The 19,618-nt window shown below is 38.3% G+C and overlaps 1 protein-coding gene across 4 annotated transcripts in view; it reads left to right on the top strand.

The window, feature by feature from the left end:
* The window catches only part of RABGAP1L (RAB GTPase activating protein 1 like), a 758,983-nt gene that overhangs the window by 53,272 nt on the left and 686,093 nt on the right, over positions 1-19,618 (top strand). For all 4 annotated transcript variants that reach the window (XM_035722282.1, XM_027611227.2, XM_027611226.2 and 1 more), the window contains 2 exons: positions 16,344-16,521; positions 17,836-18,025. In XM_035722282.1, the coding sequence (XP_035578175.1) occupies positions 16,387-16,521; positions 17,836-18,025 (325 nt within the window). In that variant the 5' untranslated portion in view covers positions 16,344-16,386. The remainder of the gene's footprint in view (positions 1-16,343; positions 16,522-17,835; positions 18,026-19,618) is intronic.

Genomic DNA, 19,618 nt, shown 5'->3' with positions numbered 1-19,618 from the left:
CAAGTAAAAATAGGTATCCACTAAAGTAATGTGAGTTACTAAGGCCCTTTTGTGCCCTTTTCAGGAGCAGAGACATACTTGCATACATATATTCATATGGGTATGGCTCTTGCCTGAGAACTGGAATAGTGGATGGACTGTTTAGTAAGTAGAGGCTATGCTAATTCCCTCCCCCCAAGACTGGCTTGGTTTTTCAAAGCACAGAAATATAGTTGGTAAGTATTCTAAATTATTCACGTCCATTTTCTTATTGTAAATTAAGAATATTTCCTGTTTCCACTATTGTAATGGGTCTACTATAGTCATTTGAAATCTCATGCCTAATAGTCCTTGCAGCCTGTCTTGTCCAATTTTGAGTCACACTCATATTTTCAGTGTTCTATTTTAGTTCAAGAGCCACTTGAAAATGAATAGGTGCAAACACATAATCTAAAAGCAAGAAGCTGGCTAACCACATTTGGCACAAAAAGAAATTGGACCATGTGCACCATGGTTTTATACTTTTGAATGTGTTTGGTTATTTTGAGAAGAACATAGCTTCCAGTTAGACTTTGCTAAATGTTGTTTGCTAAATGCTGTTTCTAGTATATGTGAAAATTATAGTTTTAGGCATCCAAGTGAGGTGTTAATTTAAGATATATTGCTCATTTGACAAAAATGATGTGGCATTAAAGTAAGAATTAAAAGCCGTTTCACTTGGTAGAATTGGCAGAATTGCTATAGGTGTGGGGGATATGTGTGTTTAAGTGGTTCAATTCAATCAAAAATGTTTATAGAGCTCTTTGCGTTCACAGAAGGGGGAAAGGGAGGAATAGAAAAGACATACATCACATTTTCTGTAGGACTGGTAAGTTTTCGCCCCCTTATTCTCTTATACGTTTAAAATGCCTAAAGAATGAAAATGTATATGTCTACACTGTAGTTCCCAGTTTTTTTTTTTGTCCCTGAAGAGACATAAAATTTTTTTGTCAGAGTTTTGCATTCTAATTTTTGGATTATAATAAGGGTAGCCTGTTAACTAAATGCTTTTTTAAAAAAAATATTTATTAGAGAGAGAGAAAGAGAGCATGAGAGAGAGAGAGATCACAAGCAGGGGGGAGGGGTAGAGGGAGAAGCAGACGCTCCACTGAGCAGGGAGCCCAATGTGGGACTCAATCCCAGAACTCTGGGATCATGACCTGAGCTGAAGACAGACACTAAACTGACTGAGCCACCCAGGTGCCCTAACTATAAGTGCTTTTAAAAGTAGTTTTACTTTCGTTCATTGCTCTTCACGTGCTGAGTTGAAATGGATGTGTTAGTCTTGAGGTCACAGAACTGTGAGCTCCATGTTATTTAAAAGACTCCTGCAGGGGTCCCTGGGTGGCTTAGTGATCAGTTATGTGTCTGCTTTTGGCTCAGGTCATGAACCTGGGGTCTTGGGATAGAGCCTGAGTTGGGCTGCCTGCTCAGTGGGGAGTCTGCTCCTCCCTCCCCGTCCGCCCCTCCTCCTGCTCGTGCTCACGTGCGCGCGCGCGCTCTCTCTCAAATAAATGAAATCTTTAAAAAAATAAAGACCTTATATATTTTCCAACTGCTCTTTCTTTTGATCAGAAATAATAGCAGATTGCCATACATAAAGAGCAAGTAACATTTTGCTTAGCATATTGCTGCATAGTAGTAGACTTAGTAAATTATATTTTGAATTGACTTGTTGAAATGGAATTCATCAGCATATCACATGGAATGAGAATCTTAAGATTCACTGACTTTAGAATTCGTTCAGTCCAATTTCCTATCTGATGCAAGAGTCCGTTCTGCTACATCCAAGATAATTGACTTGTTTATTAAACAGATATATATCTGTTTAATCTGTGGGCACTATGCTGGTGATATGTTGGTGAGTTAAAAAAAAAAAATAGACATGCTCCCCTGTTCTTGTGCACGTAGTTAACCTTGTAGTTGAGTGCTCAGTCAGTTGGTCATTCAGCCTCAGCAAGCTGGGAAGAATTGACATGTTAAAAATACCATGTTTTCTAATCCATGAACATTGAATATCTCCATTTATTTAGATCTTTTTAAATTTTTTCATCAGTGTTTTGTAGGTTTCTTACTTATTGGTCTATTTATTTTAGGGAGAGTAGACAAAGAGAGAATGTGTGCGTGTGTGTGGGGAAGGGGCAGAGGGAATCTCAAGCAGACTCTGCAGTAAGTGGGGAGCCCGCCTTGGGCCTTGATCTCATGACCCTGATATGACATGAGCTGAAATCATGAGTCAGATGCTTAACCAACTGAGCCACCCAGGCTCCCCTAGGAGGGTTTTTTTTTGTAGATTCTTTGGGATTTTTCTACATAGATGATGATGTAATCTGTAAATTAAGACTATTTTATTCTTCCTTTTAAATTTGTATACTTTTATTTCTTATTTTTTAAATTAAATTAGGCAACATACAGTACATCATTAGTTTCAGATGTAGAGTTTGGTAATTCATCAGTTGCATATAATACCCAGTGCTCATCACCTCACATACCCTCCTTAAAGCCCATCCATCACCCATTTATCCCATCCCATCACCCAGTTACCCCATCCCCTCACTCACGTTTGTTTCCTGTAGTTAAGAGTCTCTTATGGTTTGTCTCCCTCTCTGATTTCTTTCCATTCTGTTTTCCCTCCCTTCCCCTATGATCCTCTGTGCTGTTTCATATATTCCACATATGAGTGAAACCATATGATAATTGTCTTTCTCTGATTGACTTATTTTGCTCAGCATAATACCTTCCAGTTCCATTCATGTCTATGTAAATGGTAAGCATTCATCCTTTCTGATGCCTGATTAATATTCCATTATACACACACACACACACACACACACACACACACACACACTACATCATCTTTATCCATTCATCTGTTGATGGACATCTAGGCTCTTTCCATAGTTTGGCTATCGTGGGCATTGCTGCTATAGACATTGGGGTGCAGGTGCCCCTTTGGATCACTACATTTGTATCTTTGGGGTAAATACCCAATAGTGCAATTGGTGGGTTGTAGAGTAGCTCTATTTTCAACCTTTTGAGGAACCTCCTTACTGTTTTCCAGAGTGCTGCTCCAGCTTGCATTCCCACCAACAGTGTAGGAGGGTTCCCCTTTCTCTGCATCCTTGCTAACATTTGTTGTTTCCTGTCTTGTTAATTTTAGCCATTCTAACTTGTGTGAAGTGGTATTTCATTTTGGTTTTGATATGTGTTTCCCTGATGCCAAGTGATGTTGAACATTTTTTCATGTGTCTTTTGGCCATTTGTGTGTCTTCTTTGGAGAAATGTCTTTTGATGTCTTCTCATTTCTTGACTGGATTATTTGTTCTTTGGGTGTTGAGTTGGAAGTTCTTCATGTATCTTGGATACTAGCCATTTATCTGATGTCATTGCAGATATCTTCTCCTGTAGGTTGCCTTTCAGTTTTGTTGACTGTTTCTTTTTCTGTTTATCCTGATGAAGTCCTGATGGTTCATTTTTTGCTTTTGTTTCCCTTGCCTTTGGAGATGTGTCTAGCAAGAAGTTGCTGTAGCTGAGGTCAAAGAGGTTGCTGCCTGTGTTCTCCTCTAGGATTTTGATGGATACCTGTCTCACATTTAGATCTTTCATCCATTTTGAGTTTATCTTTGTGTATGGTGTAAGAAAATGGTCCAGTTTCATTCTTCTGCGTGTGGCTGTCCAATTTTCCCAACACCATTTGTTGAAGAGACTGTCCTTTATCCATTGGACATTCTTTCCTGCTTTGTCAAGGATTAATTGACAGTAGAGTTGAGGGTCCATTTGTGGGCTCTCTATTCTCTTCCATTGATCTATGTGTCTGTTTTTGTGCCAGTACCAAAATATCTTGATGAGTATAGCTTTATAATAGACCTCGAAGTCCAGCATTGTGATGCCATCAGCTTTGGTTTTCTTTTTCAACATTCTCTGACTATTCGGGGCCTTTTTGGTTCCATACAAATTTTAGGATTGTTATTCCAGCTCTGTGAAAAATGTTGATGTTATTTTGATAGGGATTGCATTGGTATGTAGATTGCTGTGGTTAGCATAGACATTTTAACAATATTCTACCAATCCATGAGCATGGAATGTTTTTCCATTTCTTTGTGTTTTCCTCAATTTCTTCCTTTAAGTGTTCCTTTGTTTTTGGAGTACAGATCCTTATCTCTTTGGTTAGGTTTATTCCTAGGTACCTTATGGTTTTTGGTGTGATTGCAAATGGGATCAATTTCTTAATTTCTCTTTCTTCTGTTTCACTGTTCGTGTATAGAAATGCAACTGATTTCTGTGCATTGATTTTATATCCTGCCACATTGCCGAATTCGTGTATGAGTTCTAGTAATTTTGGGGTGGAATCTTTTGGGTTTTCCACGTAAAGTATCATTGTCATCTGTGAAGACTGAGAGTTTGACTTCTTTGCCAATTTGAATGCCTTTTATTTCTTTTTTGTTGTCTAACTGCTGAGGCTAGGACTTCTAGTATTATGTTGAACAACAGTGGTGAGGGTGGGCATCCCTGTCGTGTTCCTGACCTTAGGGGAAAAGCTCTCAGTTTTTCGCCATTGAGGATGATATTTGCTGTGGGCTTTTTGTAGATGGTGTTTATGATATTGAGGTATGTTCCTTCTTTCCCTACACTGTGGAGAGTTTTTCTCAAGAAAGGATGCTGTATTTTGTCAAATGCTTCCTCTGCATCAACTGAGAGGATCATATCGTTCTGGTCCTTTCTTTTATTAATGTGATGTATCACGTTGATTGATTTGTGAATGTTGAACCACGCTTGCAGCCCAGGAATAAATCCCATTTGGTTGTGGTGAATAATCCTTTTAAGGTACTGTTGGATCCTATTGGCTAGTATCTTGTTGAGAATTTTTGCATCCATGTTCATCAGGGATATTGGTCTGTAATTCTCCTTTTTGGTGGGGTCTTTGGTTTGGGGATTAAGGTAATGCTGGCCTCGTAGAATGAGTTTGGAAGTTTTCCATTTCATTTTTTTTTTTGAAGACTTTATTTATTTGAGAGAGAGAGAGCGAGAACGTGCTCAAGAGAGAGCACAAGTGGGGTGAGGGGTGGAGGGAGAAAGAGACTCCCTGCTGAGTAGGGAGCCTGATGCAGGGCTCAATCTGGGGACTCTGGTATCATGACCTGAGCCAAAGGCAGATGCTTAACTGACTGAGCCACCCAGGCACCCCCATTTCAATTTTTTGAAACAGCTTCAGGAGACTAGGTATTAGTTCTTCTTCAAATGTTTGGTAGAATTCCCCTGGGAAGCCGTCTGGCCCTGGACTCTGTTGGGAGGTTTTTGATTACTGCTTCAATTTTTGTGCTGGTTTTGGGTCTGTTCAGGTGTTCTGTTTCTTCCTGTTTTAGTTTTGGTCGTTTAAAAGTTTCTAGGAATGCATCCATTTCTTCAGATGGCCTAATTTGTTGGCATAAAGTTGCTCATAATATGTTCTTAAAACTTTGTATTTCCTTGGTGGTGTTCATGATCTCTCCTCTTTCATTCATGATTTTATTAATTTGGGTCCTTTTTTTAATTTTACTTTAATTTTTTAAAAAGATTTTATTTATTTATGTGGCAGAGGGAGAGAGAGCGAGAGACGGAACACAAGCAGGGGGAGTGGGAGAGGGAGAAGTAGGCTTCCCGCTGAGCAGGGAGCCCGATGTGGGGCTTGATCCCAGGACCCTGGGATCATGACCTGAGCTGAAGGCAGATGCCTAACTGACTGAGCCACCCAGGTGTCCCTAATTTGGGTACTTTTTTCTTTTGGATAAGTCTGGCTAGTGGTTTATCAATCTTACTAATTCTTTCAAGGAACCAGCCTCTAGTTTCATTGATTTGTTCTGTTCCTTTGGTTTCTAGTTCATTGATTTCTGCTCTCCTCTTTATTATTTCTCTTCTCCTGCTGTGTTTAGGCTTTATTTGCTGTTCTTCTCCAGCTCCTTTAGGTGTAAGGTTAGCTTTGTATTTGAGGCTTTTCTAGTTTCTTGATAAAGGCTTGTATTGCTATGTACATCCCTCTTAGGACCACCTTTGCTGCATCCCAAAGGTTTTGCACAGTTGTGTTTTCATTTTCATTTGTTTCCATGAATTTTTAAAAATTCTTCTTTAATTTCCTGGTTGACCCATTCATTCTTTAGTAGGATGCTCTTTAGCTTCAAGTATTTGAGTTCCTTCCAAATGTCCTCTTGTGATTGAGTTCCAGTTTCAAAGCATTGTGGTCTGAAAATATGCAGGGAATCATTCCAGTCTTTTGGTACTGGTTGAGACCTGGTTTGTGACCCAGTATGTGATCTATTCTGGAGAATATTCCATGTGCACTTGAGAAGAGTGTGTATTCTCTTCGTTTGGGATGGAATGCTGTGTATATATCTGTGAAGTCCATCTGGTCCAGTGTGTCATTCAAAGCCCTTGTGTCCTTGTTGATCTTCTGCTTAGATCTGTCCATTTCTTTGAGTGCGGTGTTAAAGTCCCCTACTATTATTATATTATCGATGTGTTTCTTTAATTTTGTTATTAATTGGTTTATATATAATTGACTGCTCCCAAGTTAGGAGCATAAATATTTACAATTGTTAGATCTTGTTGGATAGACCCTTTAAGTATGATATAGTATCCCTCTTCCTCCCTTACTATAGTCTTTGGTTTAAAATCTAATTTATCTGGTACAGGGATTGCTACCTAGCTTTCTTTTGATGTCCATCAGCATGATAGGTTTTTCTCTACCCCCTTGCTTTCAATCTGGACGTGTCTTTGGGTCTAAAATGAGTCTTTTGTAGACAGCATATGGATGGGTCTTGCTTTTTTATCCAATCTGATACTCTGTGTCTTTTGATTGGGGCATTTAGCCCATTTACATTCAGAGTAAGTATTGAAAGATATGAATTTAGTGCCATTGTATTACTTGTAAAGTCCCTGTTTCTGTAGATTGTGTTTCTTTCTGGTCTGTATTACTTTTGGGCTTTCTCTTCACTTACGGGATCCCCTTTAATATTTCTTGCAGGCCTGGTTTAGTGATCACATATTCTTTTACTTTCTGTTTTTCCTGGAAGCTCTTTATCTCTCCTTCCATTCTGAATGACAGCCTTGCTGGGTAAAATATTCTTGGCTGCATGTTTTTCTCATTTAGGACCTTGAATATATCATGCCAGGCCTTCCTAGTCTGCCAGGTCTCTGTGGATAGGTCTGCTGCCAGTCTAATATTCCTACCCTTGTAGGTTAAGGACCCCTTGTCTCGAGCTGCTTTCAGGATTTTCTCTTTATCTCTGAAATTTGCAAGCTTCACTATTATATGTTGGGGTGTTGATCTATTTTTGTTGATATTGAAGGGGGTTCTCTGTACCTCCTGGACTTGAATGCCTGATTCCTTCCCCAGATTAGGGAAGTTCTCAGTTATGATTTGCTCAAATATAACTTCTGTCCTCTCTCTGTCTTCTTCCTCTGGGACCCCAGTAATTGTTATATTGTTTTGCTTTATGGTATTGCTGATTTTCTCGAAGCCTCCCCTCATGGTCAATTAGTTGTTTGTTTTTTCCTCAGCTTCCTTCCTTTCCATCATTTCATCTTCTCTGTCACTAACTCTCTTTTCTGCCTCATTTCCCCTAGCTGTTAGAGCATCCATTTTAGACTGCATCTCGGTTAAATCATTTTTAATTTTGGCCTGATTAGATTTTATTTCTGCACTAAGAGATTCTCTAGTGTCTTTTAGTTTTTTTTCAAGCCCAGCTAGTAGCTTTATAATTGTTATTCTGAATTCGGTTTCTCATGTTTTACTTATATCCATATTGATTAGATCTGTGGTAGAGAGTATTATCTCTGGTTCTTCTTTTGCTGTGAATTTCTCCTTCTAGTCATTTTTTCCAGAGAAGAATAGATGAACAAGAGAACAAAATAAAAAATACCAACTTTGACCCCAGTGAAATACACACTAGACAAATCTGAAGAGGTCAGAAGCCCAAAAAAGAAAAGCAAAGGAAAAAAGAGAGAATATAATTTCACAGGTGGAGAAAACAGGGTGATCCATTTGGTCCTGGGTGTATTTTGGTCTGTTTGTTAGAAGACACTAAATCCCAAATTGTAAAGAAAGAAAAACATATATGTGTGTGTGTTTGTGTTTGTGTGTGTGTGTGTGTGTGTGTGTGTGTGTGTGTGTGTATGAATACAGTCAAGGAAGGCCAAAAATGAAAAATTTATCTATAAAATGTAAATGTAAAAATGAAAAAAATGACTTAAAGAGTCGATAAAATGAGAAACTATTTGAAAAGAAAAAGAAGGAAAAAAGTTTTTAAAGAAAGACTAAACACTCATGAGGAAAAAAACTCAAATTCTATATGGCATTTTTCCCTAGTGCAGGAGTTTTTCAGTTCTGAGTGATTCATAAACTTGTTACTCGACTGATGTTCATGCTGGTCTTCTGGGGGAGGGGCCTGTTGCACTGATAATCAGGTGTTTTGGCCTGAGTGTAGTTGCAGCACCCCTTATGGGGGTGGCCAGACTCAGTGTAAGCTGCTTCAGGTTGCTCCATGTGGCTTTTGTTCCCTGAAGGTTTCTCCTGCTGCTCCAGAGGATGAAAAAAAAAATTAAAAATGGCAGCACCCGGATCTCCAGCCCTGGAGCTGAATGACTGGGGTCCCTCCTCTTCAGTGCACCCTCAGAGAAGTATAGTCAGTCCCTTTTGTGTGCGCCAAATTCCACAGACTCCTTCAGTGCATACCCACACCAGTCCTGGGAGGGGGGTGGTTGTCTCACTGTATCCCCGGGGAGCAGTTGCCTGATCATGGTTGCACCCTGGCTGCTCTCCCCAGGGGAAGAAGCAGAGTCTCTCAGCGGTTGTGGCTTGCTGGGCCCCCACCTGGAGAGTGATCATGCAGGAGTTCGTGGTTTATGGCAACACCTAGCTGAGAGGCCACTCAGGGCTCGCTAATTGTAGCTGGCTTACCCCACTCCAGGGCTTGGGAACTCTGCTGGACTCAGGCATCCCTGTTCTTTCTGTGATCCTGGGAATCCTGAGACCACACTGTCCCAGCTAGGATTCTGTCCTGTTTGGCACATGAGCACCTTTCAGGCAGGGACATCCCTCACAGGAGCAGACTTCTAAAAGTTCCAGTTTTGCATTCCACGGCTGTAATACTTTCCGGTAGCTGGCTTATGGAGGCTCCCTCCCCCACCAGATTTATCCCCAGCTATATCCCCTCAGATTCATGTCTCTGTACCTCCTACCTTTTTTTTTTTTTAAGTATTTTATTTATCTGAGAGAGAGAGTGTGAGAGAGAGCATGAGAGGGGAGGGGGTCAGAGGGAGAAGCACACTCCCCACTGAGTGGGGAGCCCGATGTGGGCCTCATTCCTGGGACTCCGGGATCATGACCTGAGCTGAAGGCAGTTGCTTAACCAACTGAGCTACCCAGGCGCCTCCCCCCCGCCCTTTTTTTTTTAAAGATATTATTTATTCATTTGAGATAGCACAAGCACAAGTGGGGGAGGGGCAGAGGGAGAAACAGGCGCTCTGCTGAGCAGGGAGCCAGATCCAGGGCTCCATCCCAGGGTACTGGGATCACGACTTGAGCCGAAGGCAGAGGCTTAACTGACCGAGGCACCCAGGTACCCCTCCACACCACCTACCTTGCAGAGTGGTTGCTTTTTTATTTGTAAAATTGCAATTCTTTTCTTAGATCTCAGGTTGAATTCAAAGATGTTCGGAATGATTTGATAGATAACTAGCTGATTTAAGGGACCAGATGAAACGTGGGTCCCCTATTCCATCATCTTCTCTCCCATCTCTCTTTTATTTCTTATAATGTTGAATCAGAGTGGTGTGAGAGGCCATCCTTGTGTTGTTCTGAGTCTTAAGGGGAAAGTGTTCGGTCTCATAATTAAGTATGTTAACCTTAGGTTTTTTGTAGATAATTTTTTTTTTTTTTTTTTTTTTAATGTAGGCTCCAGAGCCAGCCCAACGTGGGGCTTGAACTCATGATTCTGAGATCGAAACCTGAGCTGAGATCAAAAGTGGGATGCTTAACTGACTGAGCCACCCAGGCGCCCCTTTTGTAGAAGCTTTTAAGTTGAGGAAGTTCTATCAGTTTCTAGTTTGCTGAGAGTTTTTATTTTTATTTTATGACTAAGTGCTGGATTTTGTCAAATGTGCTTTCTATATCAAATGACATGGTCATGATTTTTCTGTAGCTTATTGATATGATTTATTGCATTGATTAATTTTTGAATGTTGTTAGTCTTGTATACCTGGTGTGTAATCCTTTCTTATATCATTGAATAAAATTTTATAATATTTTGTCTTAAGTATTCCTGTAATCTGGTTTTGGTCTTAAGGTAATGCCTCATAGAATGAGTTATGAAGTGTTTCCTTTTTTATTTTCTGGAAGAGATTGTAGAGAATTGATATTATTCTTTATTTTTTTTTTTTAAGATTTTATTTATTTATTTGACAGAGAGACAGCGAGGAGGGAACACAAGCAGGGGGAGTGGGAGAGGGAGAAGCAGGCTTCCCACTGAGCAGGGAGCCTGATGTGGGGCTTGATCCCAGGACCCTGAGATCATGACCTGAACCGAAGGCAGACGCTCAACGACTGAGCCACCCAGGCGCCCCTGATATTATTCTTTAAATGTTTGGAGAATTCACTGGTGAAGCCATCTGTGTGTGGTGCTTTCTTTTTTGGAAGGTTATTAATTATTGTTAGTTAAGTTTCTTGAAAGTTATAGGGCTATTCAGGATATCTAATTTGACGCTGTTAGGTAGTTACTTGTTTGGGATTGTTATATCTTCTTGGAGAATATCATTATATAAAGTTCTTCTTTATCTCTGATAATCTTCCTAGTGCTGAAGTCTGCTTTTTTAAAAATTAGTATAGCTATTTCAACTTTTTTTTTGAATGTTAGAAATTTATCATTATTATTAAGCTCAATTTAATATACACAAAATTTCAAGTTACACTTCTTTAACCCACTCTCCCATCCCACACCCAAATTCCACACTTAGCCTCCAGCAATTTGTCAAAATTACCATTTAAGTGTTCCCACCAGTTTATGGCTCCAGCAGCTTCTGCTTCAGGTAAAGAGATCTGACTTGCTATCTTTCTCTGGGTTGCCTGTCTCTCCAGATTTTGTGATGGCAGTTTGTCTTATGAAATCAGTTCTTTGAAGGATTCAAGAAAAGCTACTGATACTTAATTTGTCCAAGCTTTTCTTGTTGTAAGGAAGGGAGTGATGACTTCCAAGCTTTTTGGCTAAAACCAGAAGTTGGGATTATTTGTCTTTTTATTGTTGAGTTGTAAGAGTTCCTTATACAATCTGGATACGAGACTCTTTTTGGGTATATGATTTGTAAGTATCTTATCCTGTAGTTTTGTTTTTACTTTCTTCATGGTATCATTTTCAGCAGAAACATTTTTAATTTCTTTTTTTAAATAAGATTTTATTTATTTGAGAGAGAGAGTGAGCACAAGATGGGGGAGGGTCAGAGGGAGAAGCAGACTCCCTGCTGAGCAGGGAGCCCAATGCCGGACTTGATCTTGGTACTCCAGGATCTTGGGACCCAGGATCATGACCTGAGTCGAGGGCAGTCGCTTAACCAACTGAGCCACCCAGGTGCCCCTTTTATTTCAATATAGTCCATTTTACCTATTTTGTTCTTTTGCCATTGTGCTTTTGGTTTCATTTCAGAAATCATTGCTGAACACAAGGATATGAAAATTTACTTCTGTTTTCTTCTAAGAGTTTTATAGTTTTAGTTCTTACATTTAGGTCTGTGGTCCATTTTGGATTAAATTTTGTGTGTGGTGTGTGGTACGGGTTCAACTGCATTTTTTTGCGTGTAAATATCTAATTGTCCTAGCACCATTTGTTGAAGACTGTTCTTTCCCCATTTAAATATTACCTGGGAGGGGCACCTGGGTGGCTCAGTTGGTTAAGCGACTGCCTTCGACTCAGGTCATGATCCTGGGTCCCAAGATCCTGGAGTACCAAGATCAAGTCCGGCATTGGGCTCCCTGCTCAGCAGGGAGTCTGCTTCTCCCTCTGACCCTCTTCCCTCTCGTGCTTTCTATCTCTCATTCTCTCTCTCTCTCAAATAAATAAATAAAATCTTTAAAAAAATATTTAAATATTACCTGGGGATGCCTGGGTGGCTCAATAGGTTGTCTGCCTTTGGCTCAGGTCATGATCCCAGGGTCCCCTGGGATCAAGTCCCGCATCAGACTCCTTGCTCAGTGGAGCCTGCTTCTCCCCCTGCTTGCTGTTCCTCTTGCTTGTGCATGCGCATGTGTGTGCTCTCTCTGACAAATAAGTAAAATCTTAAAAAATAAATATTATTACCTGCCTGTTGAAATATTTTAAAGTGTTGGCTTTGTATTCTCAGATTTTTGTGTTTGTGTGAAAATTTAATAAGCATTTTCATTGAAGTTCAAAGAAATGTTCAACCCAATAAGGTAGCATTAGGCAAACTTTTAAAATTATTCCTGAGGCCCTTAGAGGAAGGGTTTGATGCTAGTAATGAGAGATATCTTAATTCTGAGTAGAATGAGAAATTCTGGACTGTGTTTTGAAGAGGTCACAAAATTACATTTGGTAAACTGATAGTTTTTTTTGTTAGCCTGGCAGAATATTTTACATTCTCTTGGGCTAAAGAAAACCTCTTAAAAATGGACATCTTATTTGAATTGAGCAACTATTAGTATTCATTAACATGCTGATTTAGAGTTAAGGGCCAGGTTAACTGTTTATCAGTTATCTAAGAAAAATGTCTTGGGGGAAGACCGATAGCTTTTGATGGAGGAGAGGTATGGAGAAGGTTCTTTGTGCATAGTGACAGATACCAACCCTTGGTGTTTAGGAATAGGTGAGGAAATTTCAAGAGATGGTATAGTGTAGTGGTTCAGAGCAAGTACTTTGAAGTCAGAATACCTTGTTTGAATCCTGGTTCTAAATTTGTTATTTGTGAGAACTTTAGCCTGATTAGTGCTTTTAACAACAATTTGTTCAACACATTTATTGAATATCTACTCTGTACTAGGTAGACTACACTAGGTCCTTGGTACTCCCAGATAAACAAAACAGTTGGAACTAGGGTAGGGGTTTATTTAGATAGCCTTAGCATCAGGGGGTTGCCTCAGGCTTCCCTGCCTTCCTTTCCATATTTCATCTTTTACTGCTCTTACCCATGCTCACTTTGACCTAGCTATCAAGGCCTCCTTTCTCATAAGCCTTTACTCATACCTGGGCTTTTTGTATTTGCTGTTTCTTCTACTTGAAGTTTTTTTCCCCTTAGTTGTTTCTTTGGCTCACTCATTCTTATTTAAGCCCAGGTGTCAACTGGGTCCATATTGCCTCCCCACCTTCTCATTAGCTTTTATACTATATATTCCAATATGGGATCCTGATTTATGTTTTGTTTTGCTTTCTTTATTTTAAGATTTTATTTATTTATTTCACAGAGAGAGAGAGCGAGAGCAGGAACACAAGCAGGGGGAGTGGGAGAGGGAGAAGCAGGCTTCCCACTGAGCAGGGAGCCTGATGCGGGGCTCAATCCCAAGACCCTGGGATCATGACCTGAGCTGAAGGCAGACGCTTAAGGACTGAGCCACCCAGGCGCCCCTTGTTTTGCTTTCTTTGTTATTCCTCTCTTCTCTAAGAATGTTAGCTCTAGGAAGACTGGGATGCATTGGTTTCATTTATCATTTAGTCTCCAGTTCCCATTGTAGTTTCTAGCACATAGTAGAGACTCATTAAATATTTGTTGGATGGATGAATGAAAGCTGACACCTGTAGGAGTCAGCCATATCAAAGTATGAGGCAAGTGCTAAGACCCTAAGGCCCTTTCCTAAGTGGGAAAGAACTTTCTGTAATTAAAGAGCTGTAATGGTAAAGTGACAGAGGCAAAGGTGTGTTGGGCTCTGTAAGTCCTGGCAAGTAGTTTGGATTTTATTTGAATTTTAGTGAAAAGATTTTAGAATGGAGTTTTAATGTAATATAATTTATTTTCCAAAAGATTTCTTTGGCAGCTCTGTGAAGAGTAGTTTAGGAGAGGAGAGGACTAGAGGTAGGAGATGGGTTAGGAGACTTTTTTAGTAGATGAGAACATTGCCAGGATTAGGTTGGTAAAAATGGCCATGAAGAAATGGGATAGATATGGGATTTATTTTGGATGTGGGCTAACATGACTTGCTGATGTGAGGAATGAAGAAGTAGAGGTGAATTAAGAGTGATACCCAGATTTCTTTTTGAGCAACTTGGTAGAAAGTGGTGTTATTTACTGAAAAGGGAAATCTGAATTTCCCTTTAGCTTAGCAGAGGCATTAAGAATTCCATTTGGGGGTGCCTGGGTGGCTCAGGTCATGGTCCCAGGGTCCTGGGATCAAGCCCCACGTTGGGCTCCCTGCTCAGCAAGAAGCCTGCTTCTCCCTCTCCCACTCCCCCTGCTTGTGTTTCCTCTCGCTGTGTCTCTCTCTGTCAAATACATAAATCTTAAAAAAAAAAAAAATTCCATTTGGGTCACATTTAAGATACTGATAAGAATTCCACATGGAAATATAAAGTAGAAAGTTGGGTTCCAAATAAGGAATTTAGAGGACATTTGGGTTGGGATAGAAATTTGGAAGATTGTTAGAAAATAGATGGTATTTAAATACATGGCAATGAGAGATATTACTTAGAGGGGGTGTGTGGCAAGGAGTCAGAAAAAGGCTTAGGACTTGAATTTGGGGAATTTCCAACTAGGAGTGTCTCCTTGGGCTTGAAGGATTGGCCACAGAAGGAACACCTGGACTGTGTAGCATCTTGGTGATCAAGGGTTCATGGGACAGCCTGGAAGGGTAGAGACATGGCCTCTAATACATATTGCATTTTCAGAAACATTACCTGCAAAATAAAAAACTTTTAGAGGACTTGAAGGATTTAAAATTTAAAAGGAAGGGTACTCACATGTCTAACAGAATTAAATGATGGCTAGCTAATTACACGATCCTAGAACAAATAATTATTCTTTGTTTTGATATTATTGGAAATTTTGAGTTTTGATAAAGATGGAAGTAATTAATTTTTTAAAGTGTAACTTGAAGCTCAGAGTAAAGCTTTCTTTTGGCCAAGAGTAATGGTGTTAGTGTCACCTAAAGGCAAAATGAGATACTGCAGCCATATTTATATGAGGCAAAGAACAGAGTGAGTAACCTAATTGGAACGAGAAAAAGAACAATTCTGTGGGTAATTTTAAGGTGTGGATTAGCAGACTTAGAGTCATGTGTTATTTAGGCCCAGTTTACTTGTCTCACGCCTCTTTCGTGTTACCCTTTTGGTCACTGAGCAGATTGTTTAATACATGGTTCTTTTTTGTCTTTTCCATCTCAGCTCAAATATTTCCCAGTCCTTTCCTACCACTTTACTTAAAGTTGTCCCTATACTTTTTATAACTATTCTTTGTCACAGTAACCTGTCTTCTCCAAATCCTTTAGAGTGATTTAGAATTGCCTTATTTGCTTATTACTTGCTTGTTTTCTTAGTAGATGGAAACTCCAGCAGAGTAGGTACCTTGTCTGCCTTATTCGATCATATAACCCCAGTGCCGAATACTATGTCTGTTATGTAGTACACAGGTTCAGCTAAAATTAGTTGTGTGAATATTTGAACTTCTGGAAGTAACGGACAATACTGAGTTTCTGTGGTGGCAGATTGATCCAGAAAACAATTACACTGTATTTGATTACTAAAACACTGTTTGCCACATGAATATGTTGTGAAAGTCTTGGCCTTTCCCCCCTCCTTGTGCTGATAAGTGATAATGTGTCCAGAAAAGAAAAGATACATGGCTTAGGGTGTTGAATTCTTTATTAATCTGTCAACTTAAGTGACACAGACAAGATATTTTAAGGTACAATACTTGGTCTTGAGGAGATAAGTTTTTGGAAACATTTGGATTTAATTATAAAGTAATTTCAGTGAATATTTGTGTGTGTGTGTGTGTGTGTGTGTGTGAATTTGGTTTCTAGTATCATAATTATTTCTTCTATTTATTAAAAAAGAACAAAAGTAATATTTCTAGGAGAAATACAGATTAAACAGTAGTAAATCTGCTTAGTTGTGATGTGGGAGGGTTTGTGTTGTTTTTCAGGGAACAATATGGTTCTTTTAGTCAGGAAACTCAGGGTGAAGAGAGTACATTTCCATTATGTGGCCTAGTCCAAGAAGGTAGCCTCCCTAGTTTTCAGATAATTATCTAGCCAGCAGAATTCTTCCTAACATGAACCATTTTTAAAGGCTGAGTATTGATCTGGTACTTATTAATCCATGTTTTTATTCATAGTTTTTTTTTTTTTTAAATCCCTGTAGTTTTGACCAGGTGGATGTGGAAAGAGAAGTTTGTAGAATTGAAATGGAGGTCAGAGCTTCATTACAGAAGGTTAGTGGGTCATCGGATTCTGTGGCTACACTGAACAGTGAAGAATTTGTTTTGGTTCCTCAGCATGCAGATACTTCTACAAAAGATGATGAAAAACCTGAACTGAAGGTATCTCTCTCTCTCTCTCTCTCTCTTTACAGATGATACAATTTTAAATTATTGTTTTTTTTCTTAATGAGGTGAGACTGATCTTAAGAGATGTGTAAAATACAAAGGTTTTTCTCAAATGCTGACCTTGAAAAGCATCAGTGATCTATGCAGAGGCTAGTTATTTGGTTTGTGTATTTTTAAAGTTTTTTGCTTTTGGTTATTTATCTTTTAATTTGGAATTTTAGAAGGAATAGAAGGGAAAATAGAAAAGGATAATTGGGGAATTAGGCTTAAATTTACATAAGATTTAACCATTATCTATATATTTTTGTGTTTCTTATTGTTGAGTTTTTAAAGTTAATTATGTAAGTTATATTTTATTTTTACTTCCGAAACAACTTCATGGTTTTTATCTTTTAAATCAGCTGGTAACATTCTAGTATGTGATTTAACAGTTGGCTTGTCTGAATATTTTTTAAGCATATGTCTTATATTTTTAGCAGTTGAATTTTTATTTAAGCAAAAATGATCCTTTTTCATTTTGGTTGTCTTTCCCAACTCAAAGAAAAAGAATCAAACCCAGGTATACATGCATGAGAATTGTATAATCACCTTCTAGAAACAGAAATAGAGAAACTAGTCAAAAGTGCTACATATTGTTTATGACTTCTATTCAGTATTAACTATGGCATCAAAAGTCTATATCAATCTAATAAAATTTTAAAAAATTATATTTTTAAATACCCATTTATACTATGTTGATATAACAATCAATGGTTTTATTTAAATTTAAATATATCTGTATTTAAATGACTATTTAAATTTATTTAAATATCTACATTTTAGTATTAATGTGTTTAAGACATTTATTAGGCTTTGTGTCTCACCTGCTTTTAAGGGAAGGATGAGTCAACTTAAATGTGGGGAAATTACCAATACTCCTCTTGGCAGCAAGCAAGCAAACTTTGTAAAGAAATCACAAATATGTTTATGCTATGATAACAAGAAATATGACCTCTTAAATAAGAGAGTAGATAGTTTATTTAAACTTACCTGTTTTTCTCTTTAAAACACATAAATTTAATGTCACCTGGTTTTTAGAATGTGTTCCTATGGAAAAAAAAAAAAACGGAAAGGAAAGAAAAATCTCTGTAAATTAGATCTTAGATCAGATATAGTTAGGTGCAACTGCTGTATAAATTCTTGGTATTCGGTAACTTATATTTAAATTTAAAATTTAACTTGTTTTAATTTCTTCTAGAAATAAAATATTTTCATTAAGCCCCAGAACCATAATATGATTGAAACAGAATTGTCTCGCTTTGCCTATAGATAGTTTCTAATGGTGATGAACAATTGGAAAAAGCCATGGAAGAGATTTTGAGAGATTCTGAGAAAGGGCAAAACAGTCTTGTTGATTGTCAAAGTTCCACTGAGATTTCAGACCATTCATTTGGAGATGTTTCAGCCAGCCAAACAAATAAGCCATCTCTTCAGTTAATTTTGGATCCATCAAATACAGGTACTGTATCGAACTCTTAAACACCTAAGAGAAATGGGATAAAGTGATCATGAAAATTTTAAGATGAAAATTTAAAAATCCTATTAGCTTTGTTTTCTAAGATCAGGGCCACCAGCCACCAGGTTTTCGGTTCTGGTCGAGTTCCCCCTTTAGTTCTTAGGTTTTTGTTTGTTTTTCTATGTGTAAAATCAATGTTAGTGTTATTTGAGAACAGGGACTATGTCTGGATCTTTATTCCTAATACTTGGCGCATATTAGGCACTCAGTAAATACTGAACAATTGAATAAATTCTTGGGTATCAGGAATAGTGTAATGGACACTGTCTTTCATAGTATGTGCCTTTTTACTCAGTTTGACTGCAGTTATTTCAAATTATCATTTGTGAAAATTCTAAGTAAAATAGCATATCAATTCTGTCAGTCTATTAAATAATGAATACACCCATGATTGAGTAGGATTTATAATAGAAATACCAGCTTATAATGCAAAATGGTTTTGGGTGCAAAAAAAGCCTAACCAAACCAAAGCCGACTTCCTACTTCAGCTGGTTTAAACACTAGTGGTGTTGTTTGATCTGGGCTGATAGTATTTTTTTGTAAACTACGCAGCCAAATTTGATCTTCTCCATGTCACCTTTCTCTCTAACTGGCTTCCTTTATGGTCCTAAAGTAGTTAGCAGCAGAAACTGTAAGTAAGGCCAGGAAATTTATTTATGGCTGGTGGCAGAGAGAAAGGCTTTCTTATTTTTTACTTTTACTTTTACTTATTGAACAAAAGTTGTGTTTCACTCCGTTGAACCATTTTCTAGTAGTAGTCGGGGGAATCACCTAAACTGATAGTAACTAATGGTTACATTCAAACCCTGAATTAAGTCACACCACAGACAAGATGAGATTATCCTGATTGACTTAGGGCCAATGATCCATTTCTGAATGTTGCTATCGGGTAAGTAGAAACAAGACAAAGTGCTACACAATGTAGCTATCATGGCTCTAAACACTATACACAAAATTTATTCCTAGTGAAAAATACTTAAATGTGAAAAATAAACATATAAGAAGAAAATATTGGAGACTATTTTTGTGATTGCATAGGAAAAACCACATCATTAAGAAAACATAGTAATATATGTATTATGTATAATATATACATATAAAAGATTTTACTTGAGTGCGTGCGCTCGTGTGGTTGGGGAGGGGCAGCTGGGGGAGAGAGAATCTCAAGCAGACTCCCTGCTGAGTGCACAGCCTGACGCGGGCTTCTGCCCCACAACCCTGAGATCATGACCTAGGTCAAAATCAAGAGTCAGATGCTCAATTTACTGAGCCACCCAGGTGCCTCAAAAGTTATATTTTAATACATAAACATTTAAATCTTCTGAATGAGAATGGTACCATAATAAATGATTTTTTTTGCTTTGATCTGCAGTTTAATTAAATTATTAGACAACATATTTTAACATTAAAAAAATTCATATATCATACTCATGGGGTTTCTTCCAAATGGACCATTAGTGTTAGGCACCAAAAATTTCAAGTGTGTGTGTGTGTGTGTGTGTGTTTACCCTGTCCCACTGATACATCCTCAGCCAT

Source organism: Zalophus californianus, chromosome 10, assembly GCF_009762305.2.
Source record: "Zalophus californianus isolate mZalCal1 chromosome 10, mZalCal1.pri.v2, whole genome shotgun sequence".
Classification (NCBI taxonomy): Eukaryota; Metazoa; Chordata; class Mammalia; order Carnivora; family Otariidae; genus Zalophus; species Zalophus californianus.
The sequence above is the reverse complement of the archived record's forward strand: the minus strand, read 5'-3'. Positions and strand labels throughout refer to the sequence as shown.